Source organism: Diabrotica virgifera, chromosome 7, assembly GCF_917563875.1.
Source record: "Diabrotica virgifera virgifera chromosome 7, PGI_DIABVI_V3a".
Lineage (NCBI taxonomy): Eukaryota > Metazoa > Arthropoda > Insecta > Coleoptera > Chrysomelidae > Diabrotica > Diabrotica virgifera.
Window position 1 is genome coordinate 251915897 of NC_065449.1, and position 18794 is coordinate 251934690.

An 18794-nucleotide genomic window follows, 5' to 3' on the forward strand; every position below is an offset into this window, starting at 1 on the left:
ACGCTCAAAATGGTGTAACTTTTTACTGAACAATATGTGGACCATATAGAACAATTTGGTGTTGAAGGAAAACTTTTACTTTGGATGTCTGGGTTAGGCCTTTTTTTTGGACCAATTATAATATACTACCTCCGTAACTTTGGAACAGTTCATTTTAGAAGGGTTATGCATAGGGCCTTTTTTATTTCAAATTTAATGTAGAACAATTTTGTGTAGAGGGTTGTTCATGCTAAACCGCTTAGCTTTAGAAATATTGACGAAAAACTTAAAAAACTACGAATTTGCAGATTTCTCCCCCCCTCTCCCCCCAAACCCGACGCTCAAAATGGTGTGACTTTTTTCTGAACCATATAGAACAATTTGGTGTTGGAGGATAACTTTCACTTTGGATGTCTGGGTTTGGAATTTATTTTAATTTATTTTAACTATACCATACTATTATTAGAATCTATGGAAATTAATAAATTGAAAAATACAGATATAATGCTGAATGTCCAACTCGAGACAAACAGCTCCCCACTCCTCAACCTCTTCAGTTAAAGACTTTAAAAAGACAAACCCATAGTAATCTATTACAGTTGAGAAAGGCACTCTGCCGAAACAGCTGTAGTCACATAGTTGTAATAAATTTTGTGGAAGTATAGAAAACAAACGTTTTCAGTGTTTTATTGTTAGAATTTGTAGGTGTTCGCTTGGATATGTGTTCTCTTCAAAGAAGGACCATTTACATTGTAGCGAACGTTCGCATGCGTTCACATGACACCGAGTTACTTTGATGATTCGCTGACTTACCGACATCGGTTGGAACATGTGCGAACTCGAATGAATTCGTTCGGTATTGTTTGATTCGCTGTACAAATACAATAATTCTTGTAAAGAACGAATTTGTTCGTTCGTTTGTGTTCGCTTTGATTTAAATGCACCTTAAGTTGTCATTCCATGCATTGCGTATATATTTTGTTGTCATTCAGCTTATATGGTCATTCCATTCTACTCTTCTGTTTCTTAGCCAGTTTTTAATATTCTTCACCTTGCATCTCCGTTGTATATCTGCCGCAATCTTTGCTGTTTGTATGATGTTATTATCTTCTCCCGGAGCTTTATTTCTTTTCATTTTATTCAGTGCATTTTTTATTTCGTCTGTTGCTATATCAGTCATCAATACTGGTGGTTGACTAATCTTTTTCTTGAATTTTCCAACTTTTCTGCTACTTGTTCATTATGGGTTTGTTGATATGTATTTAATTCTGTATAGAAATCTTCTACTAGCCTTTGTAATTCATCTCTATCGCTGATAATATTTCCATCTTTGTCCTTCAATTTCGGTATTTGTTTTTTGTCATTTGTTAATTCTCCTTTAAGAACGTTGATGCCTTTGTTATATTTAATCGTTTGTTGGATTTATCCACTTTTATGCTTTCGGTTGTCCGTTCTAATAGATATTTATATACTTTTACTTATCTCTGTAAGTTCATGGTTCTTTGCTTATTACTATGCATTTTTCTCCTCTCTTCCGTTAATGCTTTTGTTTGGGAATTTTATTTCGTTATATGGTTTCTTTTTTCATTAGATTATACTACACCCAGCAAATATTCAATGTCATTTTTGAAATAATTCACTTGATAAATGTGGAATGACACCAAAACAGTTCTGGTTTTTAAATAAATTTGTGAAAATTTGTTTTTAGATTTTTTATAAAAATTATTAATTACGATAAATTTTTTGCCTTGTGTTATTCAACTAGATTGATTGGTTTTGCTATACATATATTAGGCTTAGCAGTTATTTCGTAATATTTATGATGTAGTAGTATTTTTATTATAAGAAAGAAAAGTAAAGATGAATCGAGAGAATTACGAATAAAGTTTCTGGGAAATATCTTAAGCTATGGAAACTCTTGGAAATATAATATTTTCTACAACATATATTTTACTGTGTATACAGGTTTGCTGTGGTCCTAGCTTTGTGGATTATGGAAAGGCCTTTGACAACATAAATCAACAAAAAAAGTTGGAAGCGTTGATAGAATGCCTTATTGACTTTATCGGTTTATAGATATAATTAAACATATATACCGAAACGCAACAGCTAGTGTTTAAATGAATGATCGTCAAATTCAGAAATTCCTGATATAACTTGGAGTACATCAGGGGGATACCATATCACCGAAACTGTTCAATTTGCTTTTGGAATATACAGGGTGCGCCAAACCTCTGGTCTTCTTTGATTACGGCTAAACTATGAGATATACAAAAAAATGTTTATAACGAAACTAGTGTATATCAAAGAGGTCTATAATTTAAAATTATTTTCAATTATACAGGGTGAATCAGAACGACGGTATGAACCAAAGTTTTATGTTTTTAAATGGAACACCCTGTATATTAAATCATTTTTGAATATATTATTTAAAAATATGAAAAATTTGTACAAGTTCTTATAGGCCTAAAGTTAATAATTTTCGAAATATTTACATTTTTATTGAGAAAAATGGTAATATTTATAGGGTTGTGGATTATGTTTCCAAGGAAATAAAAATTTAGGTGATAGGTCAAAGTTTTTAAAATATAGTGTTATTTTTAAATAATTTAATATTTTTTACTTTTAGCCATAAAATATACAGTGTGATCACTATTTGCAAATACAAAATTTTCTCATTTTTTTTAAATGGGACACCCTGTATATTAGTTTTGCGTTTGGTAGTAAATATTACAACCTTTCTTTTGGTATAAGGTTGTATGTACCTAGCGTGTTTCGTTTTGTAGATATTTTAAAAAAACTATAGATTTTACGTTTTTGCGGATTTTTTATTTAAAAATTTTTTTGCAAAAAAAATAATTATAATCTGGTTTTAGAAACATACACTAAAATATAAAATATGAAAATAAAAACGTAATTAAAGATTAAAATAAATCGTATGCTAGTACAATTCAATTGAATTTAATAATTTTAAATTATTTTACAAAAAATATTTTACCATATTAATGAATACATAAATTAGTTACTAAATTAAATAAACAACCAAATTTTAAATCAATCGTAGTAATTCTTCTACCGCAGCAACTTTCCTATACCAAATTAATTGTTAGTTATATTGTATTTACGAGTAAGATCAGTTAATAACTTTTTAATTTACCTACATCTTGAGAACGTATAAAGTATGCTTTGAAACAAATGAACGTTATGGAAGTATATTAAAAAGTAAACAGTATCTATGTACCTACTCGTGTCACAAAATCTGGTAATGATTTCTAATGGTTTCGCCCAAAACAAATGTCATATCCAAAAATGTTTCGGTTAAAAAATTAAAATTTAAAATAAAAAAAATTGTTACAAAAATTTCAACTACAAAAGTATTCCCAGTTTTTGTAACACCAGTAAATACTATTTATATTAATAAATAATTTGGATGATACATTTAACATTCATTTGTTTCAAAGCATACTTTATAATAATTTTTATATTCTCAAGATGTATGTAAGTAAATTTAAAAGGTAAATTAAAAGTTTATGCTTTTTTTAAGTCTACAAATACCATGTGAGTTAAAAAAAGCATACGATACCGTTCCCAGAGGAAAAATGTTTGAGGTATTACAACAAACCACTTTAAATAGAAAATACATCCAAACAATAAAAGATCTCTATGCTAATGCAACAACAGCAATTAAAATTGGAACGAAACTTTCAAATACCTTTGAAACTTCGAAAGGCCTTTTGCAGGGATGCTGTCTGTCGCCCACTTTATTTAAAATTTACCTTACACATGTGTTAAAATATTGGACTAGGAAATGCCAAACAATGGGGATACCAGTAGGAGATTCTTATTTGTATACGTTGCTATTTGCTGACGACCAAGTTGTGATTGCTGCTGATAAAGATGACGCCAGTTACATGATTAGAAAATTGAAAGAGGAGTACCAAAAATGGGGTTTGGAAATGAGCATGGAGAAAACTGAATACCTTGTAGTCGGAGGTGATACTGAAGACTTAGAATTAGAAGGGGAATACATAAAAGGATGTGATGAATTTAAATATCTAGGTTCAATTTTTGACAAAAACTCCACATGCGATCAAGATATAGAATATCGAATAAGCCAAGGAAGAAAAGCTATAAAACAGCTAAATGGCATCTGGTGGAGTACAGGACTGCAAAATCAGACAAAGAAAAAAATCTACCAAACTATCGTGGAAGGAATTGTCCTGTACAACTCGGAAGTGTGGGAAGTAAAAGACCGACAAAATAAAAGACTTCAAGCTTTAGAAATGGACGCGCTTAGAAGAAGCTGCAGAATATCTAAACTGCAGCATATCCCAAACGAAGAAATAAAAGAAAGAATGGAAGTAGAAAAGGATATTATAGACAGAATAGAACAAAAAAGATTAATATGGTACGGGCATGTCCAGAGAATGGGACCAACAAGATGGCCCAAGAAAATGATCCAGTATGTACCACCCGAGAGAAGAAAAAGAGGCAGACCGAAGAGAACATGGATACAAGATGTAGAGAAAGCAATGAACAGTAGACAACTCAACGAGGAAGATATTCGTGACCGAAAAGCATGGCGAATAGGATGCGGGAAACGGTGAATGCTGTAGAACACCCGATATATATATATATAATTAAAAGTTTAACTAAATAAAATTTAACTAACAATTAATTTGGTACAGGAAAGTTGCTGTAGTAGAAAAATTACTACGGTTGATTTAAAATTTGGTTGTTTATTTAATTTAGTAACTAATTTATGCATTCATTAATATGCTAAAATATTTTTTGTAAAATAATTTAAAGTTATTAAATTCAATTGAATTGTACTAGCATACGATTTATTTTAATCTTTAATTACGTTTTTATCTTCATATTTTATATTTTAGTGTATGTTTCTAAAACCAGATTATAATTATTTTTTTTTGCAAAAAAATTTTTAAATAAAAAATCCGCAAACACGTAAAATCTATAGTTTTTTTTAAATATCTACAAAACGAAACATGCTAGGTACATACAAACTTATACCAAAAGAAAGGTTGTAATATTTACTACAAAACGCAAAAGTAATATACAGGGTGTCCCATTTAAAAAAAATGAGAAAATTTTGTATTTGCAAATAGTGATCACAGTGTATATTTTATGGCTAAAAGTAAAAAATATTAAATTATTTAAAAATAACACTATATTTTAAAAACTTTGACCTATCACCCAAATTTTTATTTCCTTGGAAACATAATCCACAATCCTATAAATATTACCATTTTTCTCAATAAAAATGTAAATATTTCGAAAATTATTAACTTTAGACCTATAAGACCTTATACAAATTTTTCATATTTTTAAATAATATATTCAAAAATGATTTAATATACAGGGTGTTCCATTTAAAAAAATACAACTTTGGTTCATACCGTCGTTCTGACTCACCCTGTATAATTGAAAATAATTTTAAATGATAGACCTCTTTGATACACATTAGTTTTGTTATAAACATTTTTTTGTAAATCTCATAGTTTAGCCGTAATCATAGAAGACCAGAGGTTTGGCGCACCCTGTATATGTAAAAAGGCAAAACTGACCGACAAAGGCACAAACATAAATGGAGACAAGCTTAGTCAACTGCGATTTGTAGATGATATTGTGCTAATATCTGATAGGATAGATGAGACCAAAGAACTATTAAATAAGTTCTACCTTTACTCTCTAGAAGTAAAACTAAAAATAAATATATCTAAAACTTAGATGATCAAACAAATCTTGTAGTCAGCGAAAATAGATGCGGAGGAACAACTTCCATAGACCAGGTCCAGGACCATAAATACCTAGATCACGAGATTCGCATTGAAAAAAATAACCAAACCGTTGAGATTCTCAGTCATATAAAGCTGACTTGGGCAGCCTTTGGCTGGTTGAGCCACGTTTTCAAATCATCCGACATAGCATGTCTTAAAAGAAAAACCTTTAATCAGTGTGTTTTGCCAGTGTCTCCTTATGGAGCGGAAACGTTGACCATGACAAGAAGAAAAGCAAAAAATCCGTAAGGCTCAAAGAGAGATGGGGCTATGTAGGGCGTTTCACTGCGAGACAAGATCCCAAACCGTCAACTACGATGAAGGTCATGAGTGGCTGATGCTGTAGAGAGAATAGCAAGACTGAAATGAAACTGAACAGGTCACGTAGCTCGAATTAGCGGATAACAAATGGACAAAGCGGATACTGAAGTGGAGATCAAGGGATGATGCGTACCGAAGCAAAGATCGTCCACCAACAGGTTGGACTGACGATCTAAAACGTTGCCAAAGGAATTGAAAAAAATGGAAAACTATGAAACAGGGAACAGCGGACAAGATAAGATTGAATCATGATGATATTTTACTGTATAGTATTTTTATAAGACATTTGTTATATGCTTTTTTCCAAGAATTTCCAGACGTATCCTGGTAATATTATCTTTACTGAACTACACAACGAACATATTCCATAAATGTATCTAGAAACGTCTTCTCCTCGTACGAAAAGGTGCATTTCGAAATGATTTCCTAATGTAATAATTTATATACAGGTTCTATATGACGGCAAGCTGTCAAGTGCGATCGTCTTCATGTACAACCCCGTGGCAACTGACACTCAGCTCTGTCTACAATCGGCCCCCAGGGGAAATATATCCTACTTCGTACATACACCACACGCCCTCATGTTGCAAGTAAGTAGTCAAATTCTTATGTACAATTTGTCGTTTGGTATTCTCAATTGTTGACGGTTATCTTTTATATACCGAAATAAATGTAGGAATTGTTTTTAGCGTAGTAAAAATTTGTTCTATATTGTTATGATGCGCAAATGTAGCAAAATTATAATTATTATAATGACAGAGAAAAAGAAGAGTAACCAAGGATTTTTAATACCGATAGCAAGGGTTGATAAATACAAATACGTTTGAAATAGGTATCTAGGAACCTGGGTTTCAGATAATAATGATCAAACAACAGAAATAAGAGCCAGGATAGAAATAGTAAGATTTATTTTATTTAGCATATGGACTTTTACAGTACGATAAATACACAAATATAATATATTCAAACGCTAAAATAGAATGAATGAAGCTATATATTAATGTCTAATTTACATAGCGATTCAATTGCTTCTGGGGAACATTCCACAAAGTCCTTGAGGTTTCCACTGTAGGCACGATTTAGGTATTTAGGTAGTCTGAAACACAATGGCTAATGGTCTGTCTAGACGATTCGCAATCGCACCATTTGAACAGCGAATGAAGACCTCGATTTTTGACCCTTCGCTTCGCTTCGTTATCGATCATTCGCTATCTGTACACTAAACAGATGCGAAGCGAGTACGTTCGATAACGAAGTGAAGGGTCAAAAATCGAGGTCCAGCACATTTACCATGTCCGGTACGTATGCAAAGCCTCGTTCAGGTGGACCGAGGCAAATTTGATCCGATACTTACTTACTTTCCGTGTCCGGAACACCAACAAATTTAAATTCTGTATTTCCAATGGTTGTCCACATAGATGGCCCTGTCATTTGCTATAATTAAGTCTTCTTCTGTGCAGGTCTCTCTCATCTCTGTGCATGATAGTAGATGCCGGCTGGTCTGAACCGCGCCACAGTCGCAGGTATCGTCCTCCTGGTATCCCCATTTTTTCAGGTTACTAGCACAACGTGAAATGCTGGTTCTTAGTCTGTTTACCGCTTTCCAAGTCGGATACGGTAAATTGTGTCCATCAGCCATTTCCTCTGAGGGAGGAAAATGTGTCGCGGTAGCTGACGCTTGCCATAGGTGTATTCGGCGTGTCTCTGGCGCTTCGGGGATGGATCTTGATGTTTTCAGGAAGCTTTTCCGAGATCTTAGTCTGCTTGGCTGAGTTTGGTGGTCATATAAGGGGTGTCTTCGGTCCGTCTCCTGCTTTTTTCGTTCTACCTCTGACGTGACCTTCCTCCTGATAGGTGGTGGAGCAATCCCAGCTATGGGGTATACCTCTTCGATAGGTGTCGGTTTCGGTTTGTGTGAGCAGAGTTTGCCCATACTGGTGCTCCAAACTCCGCGGCCGAAAAACATAATGCTAAGGCAGAAGTGCGGAGAGTGTGTGGTTGTGCTTCCCATTTTGTATTAGTTAGCTTGCGGATGATATTATTTCTGGCACTTACTTTCTTCTTGACATCCTGACAGTGGTATCGGTAAGACAGAGTTCTATCCAGACGGACGCCAAGGTGTTTTGGCGTCTCGTTGTGTTCCAGCTTGACCACGTTGTATATGATATAGTAAGTATACATAAATATAATACATATCATTGGGTAGATAGCTCAAATAAAAATAAACAAAGTTTTGGTTGAAAATAGTGAGCTGTCATTTAACATCAACAATTTATTTGTCGTTTCAATTTTGTGTTGACGTTTGTTACGTCGAACGAAAACAACTAAATATTTTAAGAAGGATTGTGACGTCACAACGTCGACTTTGAGGTCGGTTATCTCGAAGATTGTTTGAGATACCGAAATGCCGTTTTCAGATTTGGATTCAGAAGACAAAATTACATAAGAATAAGCCATCGCTAGATCGGCTCTAAGGATTGCAGGAGCGGCAACGCACGAACAAACAAACGAACAAACTGCGAATTTATAAATAAAAGTTTTCGTTGAAAATAAAATACTTTTTGTCGAAGAAAACTTTCGTTATCCTTGTTAATGTACATAATTATCGATCAATCCTCGTATCTTAATAACAAAAAATAAATAATCATTTAAATGATATCTTCAATTTCCGATATTTTCCGTTCGAGCGCCATTCTGAAAAGGTAAATCCTAATTTCAATTAAAAAAGTTAATTTCGTTACCTAGGAGAAGGAGGAGCAATACAAAGTTATCTTGTTGACTCGAATTTGCTTTGAGACTCTTTTGTAGTGTCATGCTTTTAAAACGAACCTTAATCCTTACTTGTCACCGAAGCTTTATATTACTAACATAAAGCTCTCTTTTTGAAACAAATTAGATTTCGCGAAACTGGTAAAAAGGAAAAGCATGAAAATTAAATTCAGCAGATATTCAATAAAGACATGCCTTGATTCTACGTCAATAGATTATTTCGAATGGGATTCTCTCTCAAAGTGCCGTGGTGGTGGTGAATCGAAATAAAAAATACGATGGCCTAGTTTACAATATGGACTTTTTTGATATAGGGACAAAATTTGTTTTAATTAACCTGTTTGGAATAAAAAACACTTTTTTCTGCATACATTCCTTCAAAAACTAGTTAGAAAATTACAATAATGGTAATAATCTTCTTCGTCAACCATTTTCAATCCACTACTGAATGTAGATCTCTCTCGATGGGTTCCATTTTTCCCAATCTAATGCACTGTGCCTGTCACTGCTGCTATGTCATGTGCCCATCTCTTTAGAGGTCTTTCCATGCTTCTTGTCTTCCTTGGCCTCTATTCTAGGATATTTGATGTCCACCTGTTGTGATCATATCTGACTATAATATGACCTACCCAGCGTCATTTCATTTTTGTAATTTCTTCCACGATATTCCTGATATTCGTTCTACGTCTTATGTCGATGTTTCTAATATTGTCCCTCAGTGATATTCCAGGTATGTTTCGTTCCACTGCCCTTTGCGTTGTTTTTAGTATTTAACAGATTTTCTGGTGAGAGCTCCGGTCTCCAAGCCCCAGATACTAACTGGTAGTATGAATGTGTTATACACCTTTTTCTTTAAGTTTACAGAAATGGAGGTGTTTTTAAGATATATGCTAGTTGACCGAAAGCTGCCCATGTCTGCTGTGTTCTTCTTTTAATTTTAGCATCTTGATTTGGTTTTCCCAGTTTGATGACATGAACCAGATATAAATAATCTTCAATATCCTGTATGGTATGGTTTTGTATTGTTATATTTATTGTCTGAAAGTAAACTAGGAGAAAACTAAGATGATGGCATCAACGCCCAACAATAGAGCCAGAAACATCGGTCACCAATTCACGGTTGATAACTCTACCTTTGAAGTGGTGGACAAAGTATATATCCCTGATCACCAAGAACATTATGACGGAAGAAATCAAGCGAAGGGTAATCCTAGCAAACAAATGCTATTTTGGACTGAGTAGACATATGAGAAGCAGAAACTTAAGTCGAAAAACAAAAATAACCATATTATACAGGGTGTCCCGAAAAGAATGGTCATAAATTATACCACAGATTCTTTGGTCAAAAATAGGTTGATTGAACCTCACTTACCTTAGTACAAATGTGTTCATAAAAAAAGTTACAGCCCTTTGAAGTTACAAAATAAAAATCGATTTTTTCCAATATATCGAAAACTATTAGAGATTTTTTATTGAAAATGGACACGTATCATTCTTATCACAGGAACATCTTAAAACAAAATTTTAGTGAAATTTGTCGACTCCATAAAAATTTTATGGGGGTTTTGTTCCCTTAAACCCCCCCCCCCAACTTTTGTGTACGTTCTAATTAAATTATTATTGTGGCACCACTAGTTAAATACGCTGTTTTTAAAACTTTTTTGCTTCTTAGTACTTTTTCGATAAGCCAGTGTTTATAGAGATATTTTGAATATTTGTCGAATCCACCACATATTTGTATATGGTTAAGTACGATTATAGAGACCTGTTAATAATCTGAAAATTTATTTGTAATATACATTTTCAGGTATATTTTAAAAAAGAAGCCACATCTCGATAAAAGGTGACTTATCAAAAAATTGTTAAGAAGCAAAAAAGTTTTAAAAACACTGTGTTTAACTAATGGTACCACAATAATAGTTTAATTGGAACGTACACAAACATTTGGGGGGTTTAAAGGAACAAAACCCCAATACAATTTTTATGTAAATATATTAAAAAATTAGCCGCATCTCGATAAAAACTGGCTTATCGAAAAAATACTGAGAGGCAAAAAAGTTTTAAAAACGTTGTGTTTAACTGACGGTACTACAATAATTAATTACTTGGAACGTACACAAAAGTTTGGGGGGGGGGGGGGTTTAAGGGAACAAAACCCCCATACAATTTTTATGAGGTGGACAAATTTAACTATAATTTTGTTTTAAGATGTTCCTGTCATAAGAATAATACGTGTCCATTTTCAATAAAAAATCTCTAATAGTTTTCGATATATTGGAAAAAATCGATTTTTATTTTGTAACTTCAAAGGGCTGTAACGTTTTTTATGAACACATTTGTACTAAGGTAAGTTAGGTTCAATCGAACTATTTTTGGCCCCAGAATGTGTGGTATAATTTATGACCAATCTTTTCGGGACACCCTGTATAAAACCCTTATGCAACCAGTGTTAACATATGGATCGGAGACATGGACCATATCCAAGGCAGATGAAAACCTCCTACTTATATTTGAACGAAGGATCCTGAGAGGAATATTCGGTGGCATCTGTGAAAATGGTGTTTGGAGGAGGAGGTACAACTACGAGATTTACCAAAGATACACGGTAGACAGAGACCGGTATGCTCGTAAATAAATCAAAATGTGTACCCCGACGCGCATGATGTCACCTACGAAGCAACGATACAGGTTAGGAACCACCCGTGTCCCGGTTGATCTATTTGTGTATCGTACGGTAGATGAACTGTTTTTACAAAGCCTCTCGTTTCGATCTTTTTCTATTATTTAAGTCTGTTTTGTTAAGTTTTTAATTAACAAAGACATTCGGGGTTATTCCGTAGCTAATTGTAAGAATTATAATCGGGTGACGAAAGGATCAGACATAAAATATTTTCGATTTCCTCAAAATGAAGAGTTTGTAAAGCAATGGGTGGTTGCAAGTCGGCGCCAAGATGACAACATAAATAACTTATTCCATTTCAAAAAGGGATATTGCTTACTAATAGATCTCTGAAAGAGTTACTTCCTTACCTACAAGCAAAATACAACGTTGACTATATTTTTACATCGAAGCTGAATCAGGATGTGCTAGAGAAATTTTTTTCTGATATTCGAGGAACGGATGGTGCAAACGATCATCCTTCGCCAATAGATTTTAAATTTAGATTAAGGTGGTATATTTTAGGAAAAAATTCAGCGGCGATCTTTACAGAATGTCGCAATACTATTGAAACTACTGAATCTTGCGTAAGTAACAGCTCAATAGAAAGTCCTCAATTGCCAAGCGATAATTCGGCATCGGAAGATATTTGCTTGACACAAAAAGTGCTGTCTAATTTGAGAGAAAAAACTGAAGGTTCGAAAAAAGCTCAGTCTGAAGAGGACAAAATACTTCAAAATAAATATATTATAAAAGCTCACTACTTGGAGGAGGATCATATAACTGACGATGACATTTTAAAAGTCGCAGAAAATTATGAGATGAAAGAAAAAATTCATCGGGACTCTTTGAAGTATGTTGCTGGTTTTGTGGCATACAAATTCAAGCATAAATATAGTTTAGAAAACCCTACAAAAACCTATGAGACACATATGGAACCAGGTTGGCTACAGACAGTCTCAAGAGGCTCTCTTATGTACCCAAACGAAGAATTGTGGGAAACTGCACTAAAAATGGAATCACTGTTTTGTACAATCCATGGAAGCTCTGTGTCAAAAAAAACTAAAATCTTTCAAGAGCTGGTACAGAAAACTTTGCCTCAACTTGTGAATATCACGATACCATTTGAGGTACTTTTATGCCTCAGTAGGACACGTATATTATATATAAGATTAAGAGAAATGAACAGAAAGATTAGTTTACGTAACTTTCAAAGAAAACTCGACAAAAAAATATCAAAGTTTGTTAACTCTAAGAAATAAATTTTAATAAGTAATGTATAAAAATAGGTATTCAATAAATGTGCAATAAATCTTCATTATAAATTGTAGGTCGGATTCATTATTGGCATAGGCGTAACCAGGGGGGGATTTGGTGGTTATAACCCCCGTATTTGAATGTACTTTGAGCTCTATACGCTTAACACCATTACTATTCCATATCCCTGGAGACCATCAAGTAGTTGTAACCCCCCCCCTTAGGATCATCCTGGTTACACCTTTGATTATTGGAACATTGTAAAGTAAGCTAATGTTTTGAAAAATGCAAATGAAAGTTTGAAGATATTTTGAAACCTCTAATTATTGTAAACGTTAGTTAAGTAATTCGTAAAATGTTTTTAATATTTAACCATTCTACCTACTTTGTTAAAAATACACGATTTTCGAAATATTCCAGTAATGAATCCGACTATCGAAATATGTATAAAATAGAATTCATTTACATGCTTATTAATTGAAAAAAACAATATTATATTCCTACATTAATATGAATATACACACTTTATGTAGCGGCGAAATGTCGAAAATAGTTGTTTTATTTTTCATTAATCAGAAAACCTACACCCAAAAAAATTTTAAAAATTGTAAACTACACACCATATAAAATAAAGTACCAAATGTTCATGCTTATATTTAATATTAACCGACTAACAGGGCAAGCGTTACACTGTTCTAATAGAAACTTTGCTTCGCACGTGACGTCACTCCTTAGCTAGCTTGCGTATAGGTATACCGGTCTCTGTCTACCGTGCCAAAGATATAAACATATATTTGGTGATAAAGACGTAGCATCTCTTATAAGAATAGGAAGACTAAGATGGGCAGGACATCTAGCAAGATCACAGCAGAACAACCCTCTTAGAAAAATCCTTATGTCACAACCTCTGGGAAGCAGAAATAGGGGTAGACCAAAACTCAGATGGAAGGATGGTGTAGATGAGGATGGAAGAAAAATAGGCGCAGAAAACTGGCAACGGTTGGCAATGGATTGGATGGCAAGGTAACGTGGCCAGTGCTACACTTCAACCTTCTATGATTAACCTGATTTTGAGTGCCCACAAAATTTGAAACTCTTCTTAAGTTATCTATAGTATAGTATCATATGTGTTTCTATGTTTTTGCAGGATGTTAAAGCCGTGATAACCCACTCCATCCACAGTACGTTAAATTCAGTTGGGGGAATCCAAGTTTTGTTTCCTTTGTTCTCACAACTTGACCTGCCTTACGAATCCAACGGTTCCTCAGATGCGAAAAGAGACCCTACGTTGTGGTAAGTAAAACTTTTGAATAAAATATCTTCAATAATGCCAAATTTTGTTCGTAAGAAATTAGTAAAAGACATAAGTCTGCATTTATGTAAAGAGCTATTAAAATGACTCTGTTGCTAACGCCGCAGAAGCGAGGCTTTAATAATTGTAACACTTTACATTTAGAAATATAAAACAATACAAACATTAGTAAATAATAGTATAATTCACAATCTTGGCCCAAATAGGTATTAAATAATATTTATATTATTGAAACGTAAGGGAACATACATAAACTACGTTGTAGATAAAAAAGAAGAGGCACTTTGCTTATTACGAAGGTATACAGACAGGAGGGGGGAGGGCATGAGTGTACATCCAACGTCGTTTGGTGTGTTTAAATCTGTCACTATTGCCTCTATAAATATAATTTTTTACTAGCTTCTGCCATAATTTCTCCTGCGATTGTATAGTCTTTTAACTTATTGTGTATTTGCCTGTAGTAGTTTTAGATAAACATTTATTGCGTTTCTCGTTTATTCTCTACAATGTCTTCTATTCCGTGTTGTTTATATTGCTTTTATCGTTTCTATTGCTTCTATCGCTTCTATTGCTTCTATTGCTTCTATTGTTTTATTGCTTCTATTACTTCTGTTCCTTCTTTTGCTTCCATTACTTCTATTGGTTCTATACCGTTTTGTTCATATTGCTTCTATTTCTTCTGTTGCTTCTATTGCTTATGTTGCTTCTATTGCTTCTGGTTTTTTTGTTTCTTTTATTGCTTCTATTACTTCTATTTCTTGTTCTTTTGGAAAAATTGGAAATATTTAAAAATAACATTGAATTTTTAAAAAATCACTGAATAGGGGGAGTCATAGGTTGAATTAGCTACGAGGACATTAGGAGGGGGCCTCGACTGTATTATACGACCCTTTACTGAGAAGAGGAGAGAGGGTATTAATACGTCCACATTTTTTACGACGTAATTTATGTATGTTCAGAATTCTACTGTTAACCTCATCATACTGCAATGAACAAAAACTTTTTCTTGTTTTAGCGCTAAACTTTTGGGATTCATCTGCGAATTGGTGGAAACGTCCCCAACAGTTCAGCAACACATGATCCAAAACCGAGGATTCCTAGTTATTAGTTTTATGCTGCAAAGGTCGTCGAGAGACCATCTAACGATAGACGTCCTAGGTTCGTTCCTCAGCCTCACCAAGTATCTCGTTACCTGTCTAAGTGCCAATAGCGAACTGCTCTTGAAACAGGTATGTAAGGAATGAACTCTGTCATCGACATTTTTTGATTGCTATTTTGTTGGCAATGTACTAGAAATGACTACTTGATTTACTATTACCGTTCTATTGCGATATACTAATATACTTACTGATAATGTATTCTTAGTGTAGTTACATTTCTAGTGTATTTCTACAAAATGGACAATATAAATTTTCTTATACAAACTGTGTACTATTTCTAGAAAATATGAAGTTCAGATATTGTTACCATTTTGAAAATTTTGGTTTTTACCAATGCTACGGAAGACCAAATTAATAACAAGTATTGATAATTTTGTCTTCTCTGTCTTTATTTCATTGGGATTTTTTTAACTTGCTCTCCGATCAATAGAATATAGTATATAATGTATGTAAAGATATTATTCAAGCCTAACAAGGATCCGCTGTTCCTCATGAAGAATTTTTGATTGTTATGATTCAGTTTATTGATTACACCGTGATAAAGGACAATCGTCAACTTTGCATACACCAAAACCAACTTCTATCAAAAGATGTTCTCAAGACGATTTGTTGAATCAGCCAATAACATCCTTTTTTTGAAATATACATTTGCCCCTTTCCTCCATCATCGTCTATCCTGGGCTATTTGCTTATATCTCGTTCGATCATGTTATTTCATGTCACGTACTATCTATGTGGCGGTTTTCCCCTTTGTCATTTCTAATTCCTTGTTTTTGAATGTATAATTATTTTTTTGCATCAGATGCGATGCTACAGATGAACGATAAGAATTTCCTGGGTTGTTAGTGCATCAAATAGAGAAGTCATGAGAAGACGTTGTCAGGAACATGCATCATTTTCAACTATTCTTCTTCTTCTTGTGCCACTCCTATCGGAGATTGGAAATCATCAAGGCTATCCTGACCTTGTTTATAGCTGACCTAAAAAGTTCATTAGTGGTGGTGCAGCCAAACCACTCTCTCAAACTTCAACTATTAAGAAGCCTTAACAGCTTATGTGGCAAGGAGACGTAAAAAACACGACTGAAAAGACTTCTAATATACTGATGTGTATCAAGCAGATAATTTTGTTCAACCAAGTTAAACGAATTGCTAACTCATCTAACAATGGTGATGCTTTACAGTCAAAAACTGCTGTGGTTTAAAAGGGCATAGAAAACAGAACCGCCTAGATAATTTTACTCGTAAGTAAGGTCAGCATTGTCCACAGTGTGTCAAAATACAAGACCTCTGGCCAGAAAAACTTCTTATTATAAAGATCAAAAAGAAGTTCCAATTATATATACTGCCTGTTCAAATCCAAGTTCTCTCAGAGATTAAAGTGCGCATTGGTTTTTGATGGGCAAGTTTAATAGTTTCATCTCATTCGGCTTGTTAGGCTTGTGTAACATACTTTCATAAGTTTTAAAATATTATTGTAATGATGGAGTTTCTGTTTTTATAAATAACACAAGAGTGTTTTTACGATATTTACTGTAAGAAACCAAAAATTTGTAACAAATATTATATTTACAAAACAGGTCGAATGCACAAAAAACGACGATTTTTACTGTGTTTATCATTCGGCTCCCTCTGTAGAATTTGTGTAATTTAGAGGTATCAATTTTCCATTGTAAGCAAATACAACACTGAAGATGACTCCACAGAGGGAATCGAATGTTAGACCCAGCCAAAATGACTCGTTTCAACCCGACAAGTCTTACGTTAATCTCTAAAGTAGTTTGCACTATTAGCTTAGTTAGTTGTACATAAAGATCACCTCGTGAATGCATGCAATAAAAATTAATATTTAGAAATATTTCGAAAAAAAGCTTTGGTCTTACAGTTTTTTCGTTTGTCTATAGACTAACCCAAGTAGTTAAACTTAAATTTTTGTTTTTAGGTAATTACTTTTGCCTTAATAATTGTGGTGTTCGTCTTCTTACGGCCGGTTTCACAAAGTAAAGTTAACTTGTGGTTAAGAGCCCAAGTAACCCAATATATTATAATGGGGGAATCTCTGGTTATCTCTTAACTTGACTTTGTGAAACCGGTCGTTAGGGTGTAGTTTCAATCCAAAATCTTCGCACTAATGACTGAGCTTACCTAAGGACGCTACAGTCGTAGTATCTGCCAGTATTGCGGTGTTGTCGACATATCTAATATTTTTGAAAGTGATTTTTTTTTCAAACTGGTCTAATAGTACTACGTTTTGGCTATAATATCGTCCTTCTGTGCCAAATGAAGTTTTCTGAATTACTTTGAGAGTAACTAAGTGAGAGAGTGGAAAATAGTGACACAAGGCTGAATCGGATGAATGTGGTGTGTGGTCAATAAAGTTGTACTCCAATTGGTTTAATTAAAAAAAATAAGTTTTTTATGATAATCCGAGGTGTTTATTTCGAGGTTACTGAATTGAATTAAACACAAGTAAATATTTTGATACTTTAAGTTGAAGAGTTGAATTTCTAAGTGCGAGCTTCACAATTAGGCGTGTAAAAAACCCTTCAACACAAGAAAAATACTTCTAATAGAATTTTTAAATGAATTAGATACATAACTGGAACTTACCACAGCATGGGTTTTTTTCATTACTCAAAAAACTTATAAATATACATCAGCAGCCATCTCGATGACAAACTGAGATATGTCATGAATGTTTGACTATTTATAGCTTTAGCTAGTATAGGGAAAAAATAAACGAAGGTACTTGACATAATTGCACATAATGATTGCACTTCGACATAATTAGAGTAGAAATAGGGGTAGAAAATTATGTACGTATGTATGTATGTGTCTCGGATTTTATTTCTTATCATTTCTTATCGAATATTTTGTTTTCCGATTCTAAGTGGCTTCTAGCTTCGTACATCATTCCAATACATCGGTTTTCATTCACTCCACCCACTTTTTTATTCACTCTCTATTCGATCTTTAATGCTTATTTACCCTTGTTGACTTTCGTGGTGTCTGGCATAATATTTTGCAGTCTAATTATAAAAAATATTCAGCATATTTGAGCTAAAACTACCCCTAAACACCTGTCTGTACGTGCACGTAATGCTGAAAATGCACAACCGAATCAAAAATAAAAAGTACAAAGAGCAAACAGCATCCACCGAGTGTGCATTTCATGACTAATTGGTATCACATTTACAAACAGCTAACTGCGTCGTTGTTTTCTATTTAATTTGTAATTTTGTTCGTTTGCAGGTATAATTGCTGAAAATATCTAGTCATTAAATTTGTAATTTACACGTGTGTGTGTAGGGCTGTAACAGGCTGTCGTTTGTTTGTCGATTTATTTGCTCTCAGATTTATTCTGCCACCTTTTATCAAATATGTGTTTACGTTTACGAGAACGAGGTGAAAAGTTAGTGATTTAGCAGTAAAAATCGTTTTTTTTTTTTTGTTGATAGAATAGATTTTATACCCAACTAGCAGTGATGCTTCTTGTCGCACCTGCTTTTCAAAGTTTACTCCGAAAGAATTTTCATAAAT

General features: G+C 33.6%; 1 protein-coding gene across 2 annotated transcripts in view; it reads left to right on the forward strand.

Annotated features, from left to right (window-relative positions):
* Positions 1-18794, forward strand: part of LOC126888405 (neurobeachin) — a 2163879-nt gene that overhangs the window by 1610444 nt on the left and 534641 nt on the right. For both annotated transcript variants that reach the window (XM_050656648.1, XM_050656649.1), the window contains 3 exons: positions 6548-6688; positions 13931-14076; positions 15111-15324. In XM_050656648.1, coding sequence (XP_050512605.1) covers positions 6548-6688; positions 13931-14076; positions 15111-15324 — 501 coding nt within the window. The remainder of the gene's footprint in view (positions 1-6547; positions 6689-13930; positions 14077-15110; positions 15325-18794) is intronic.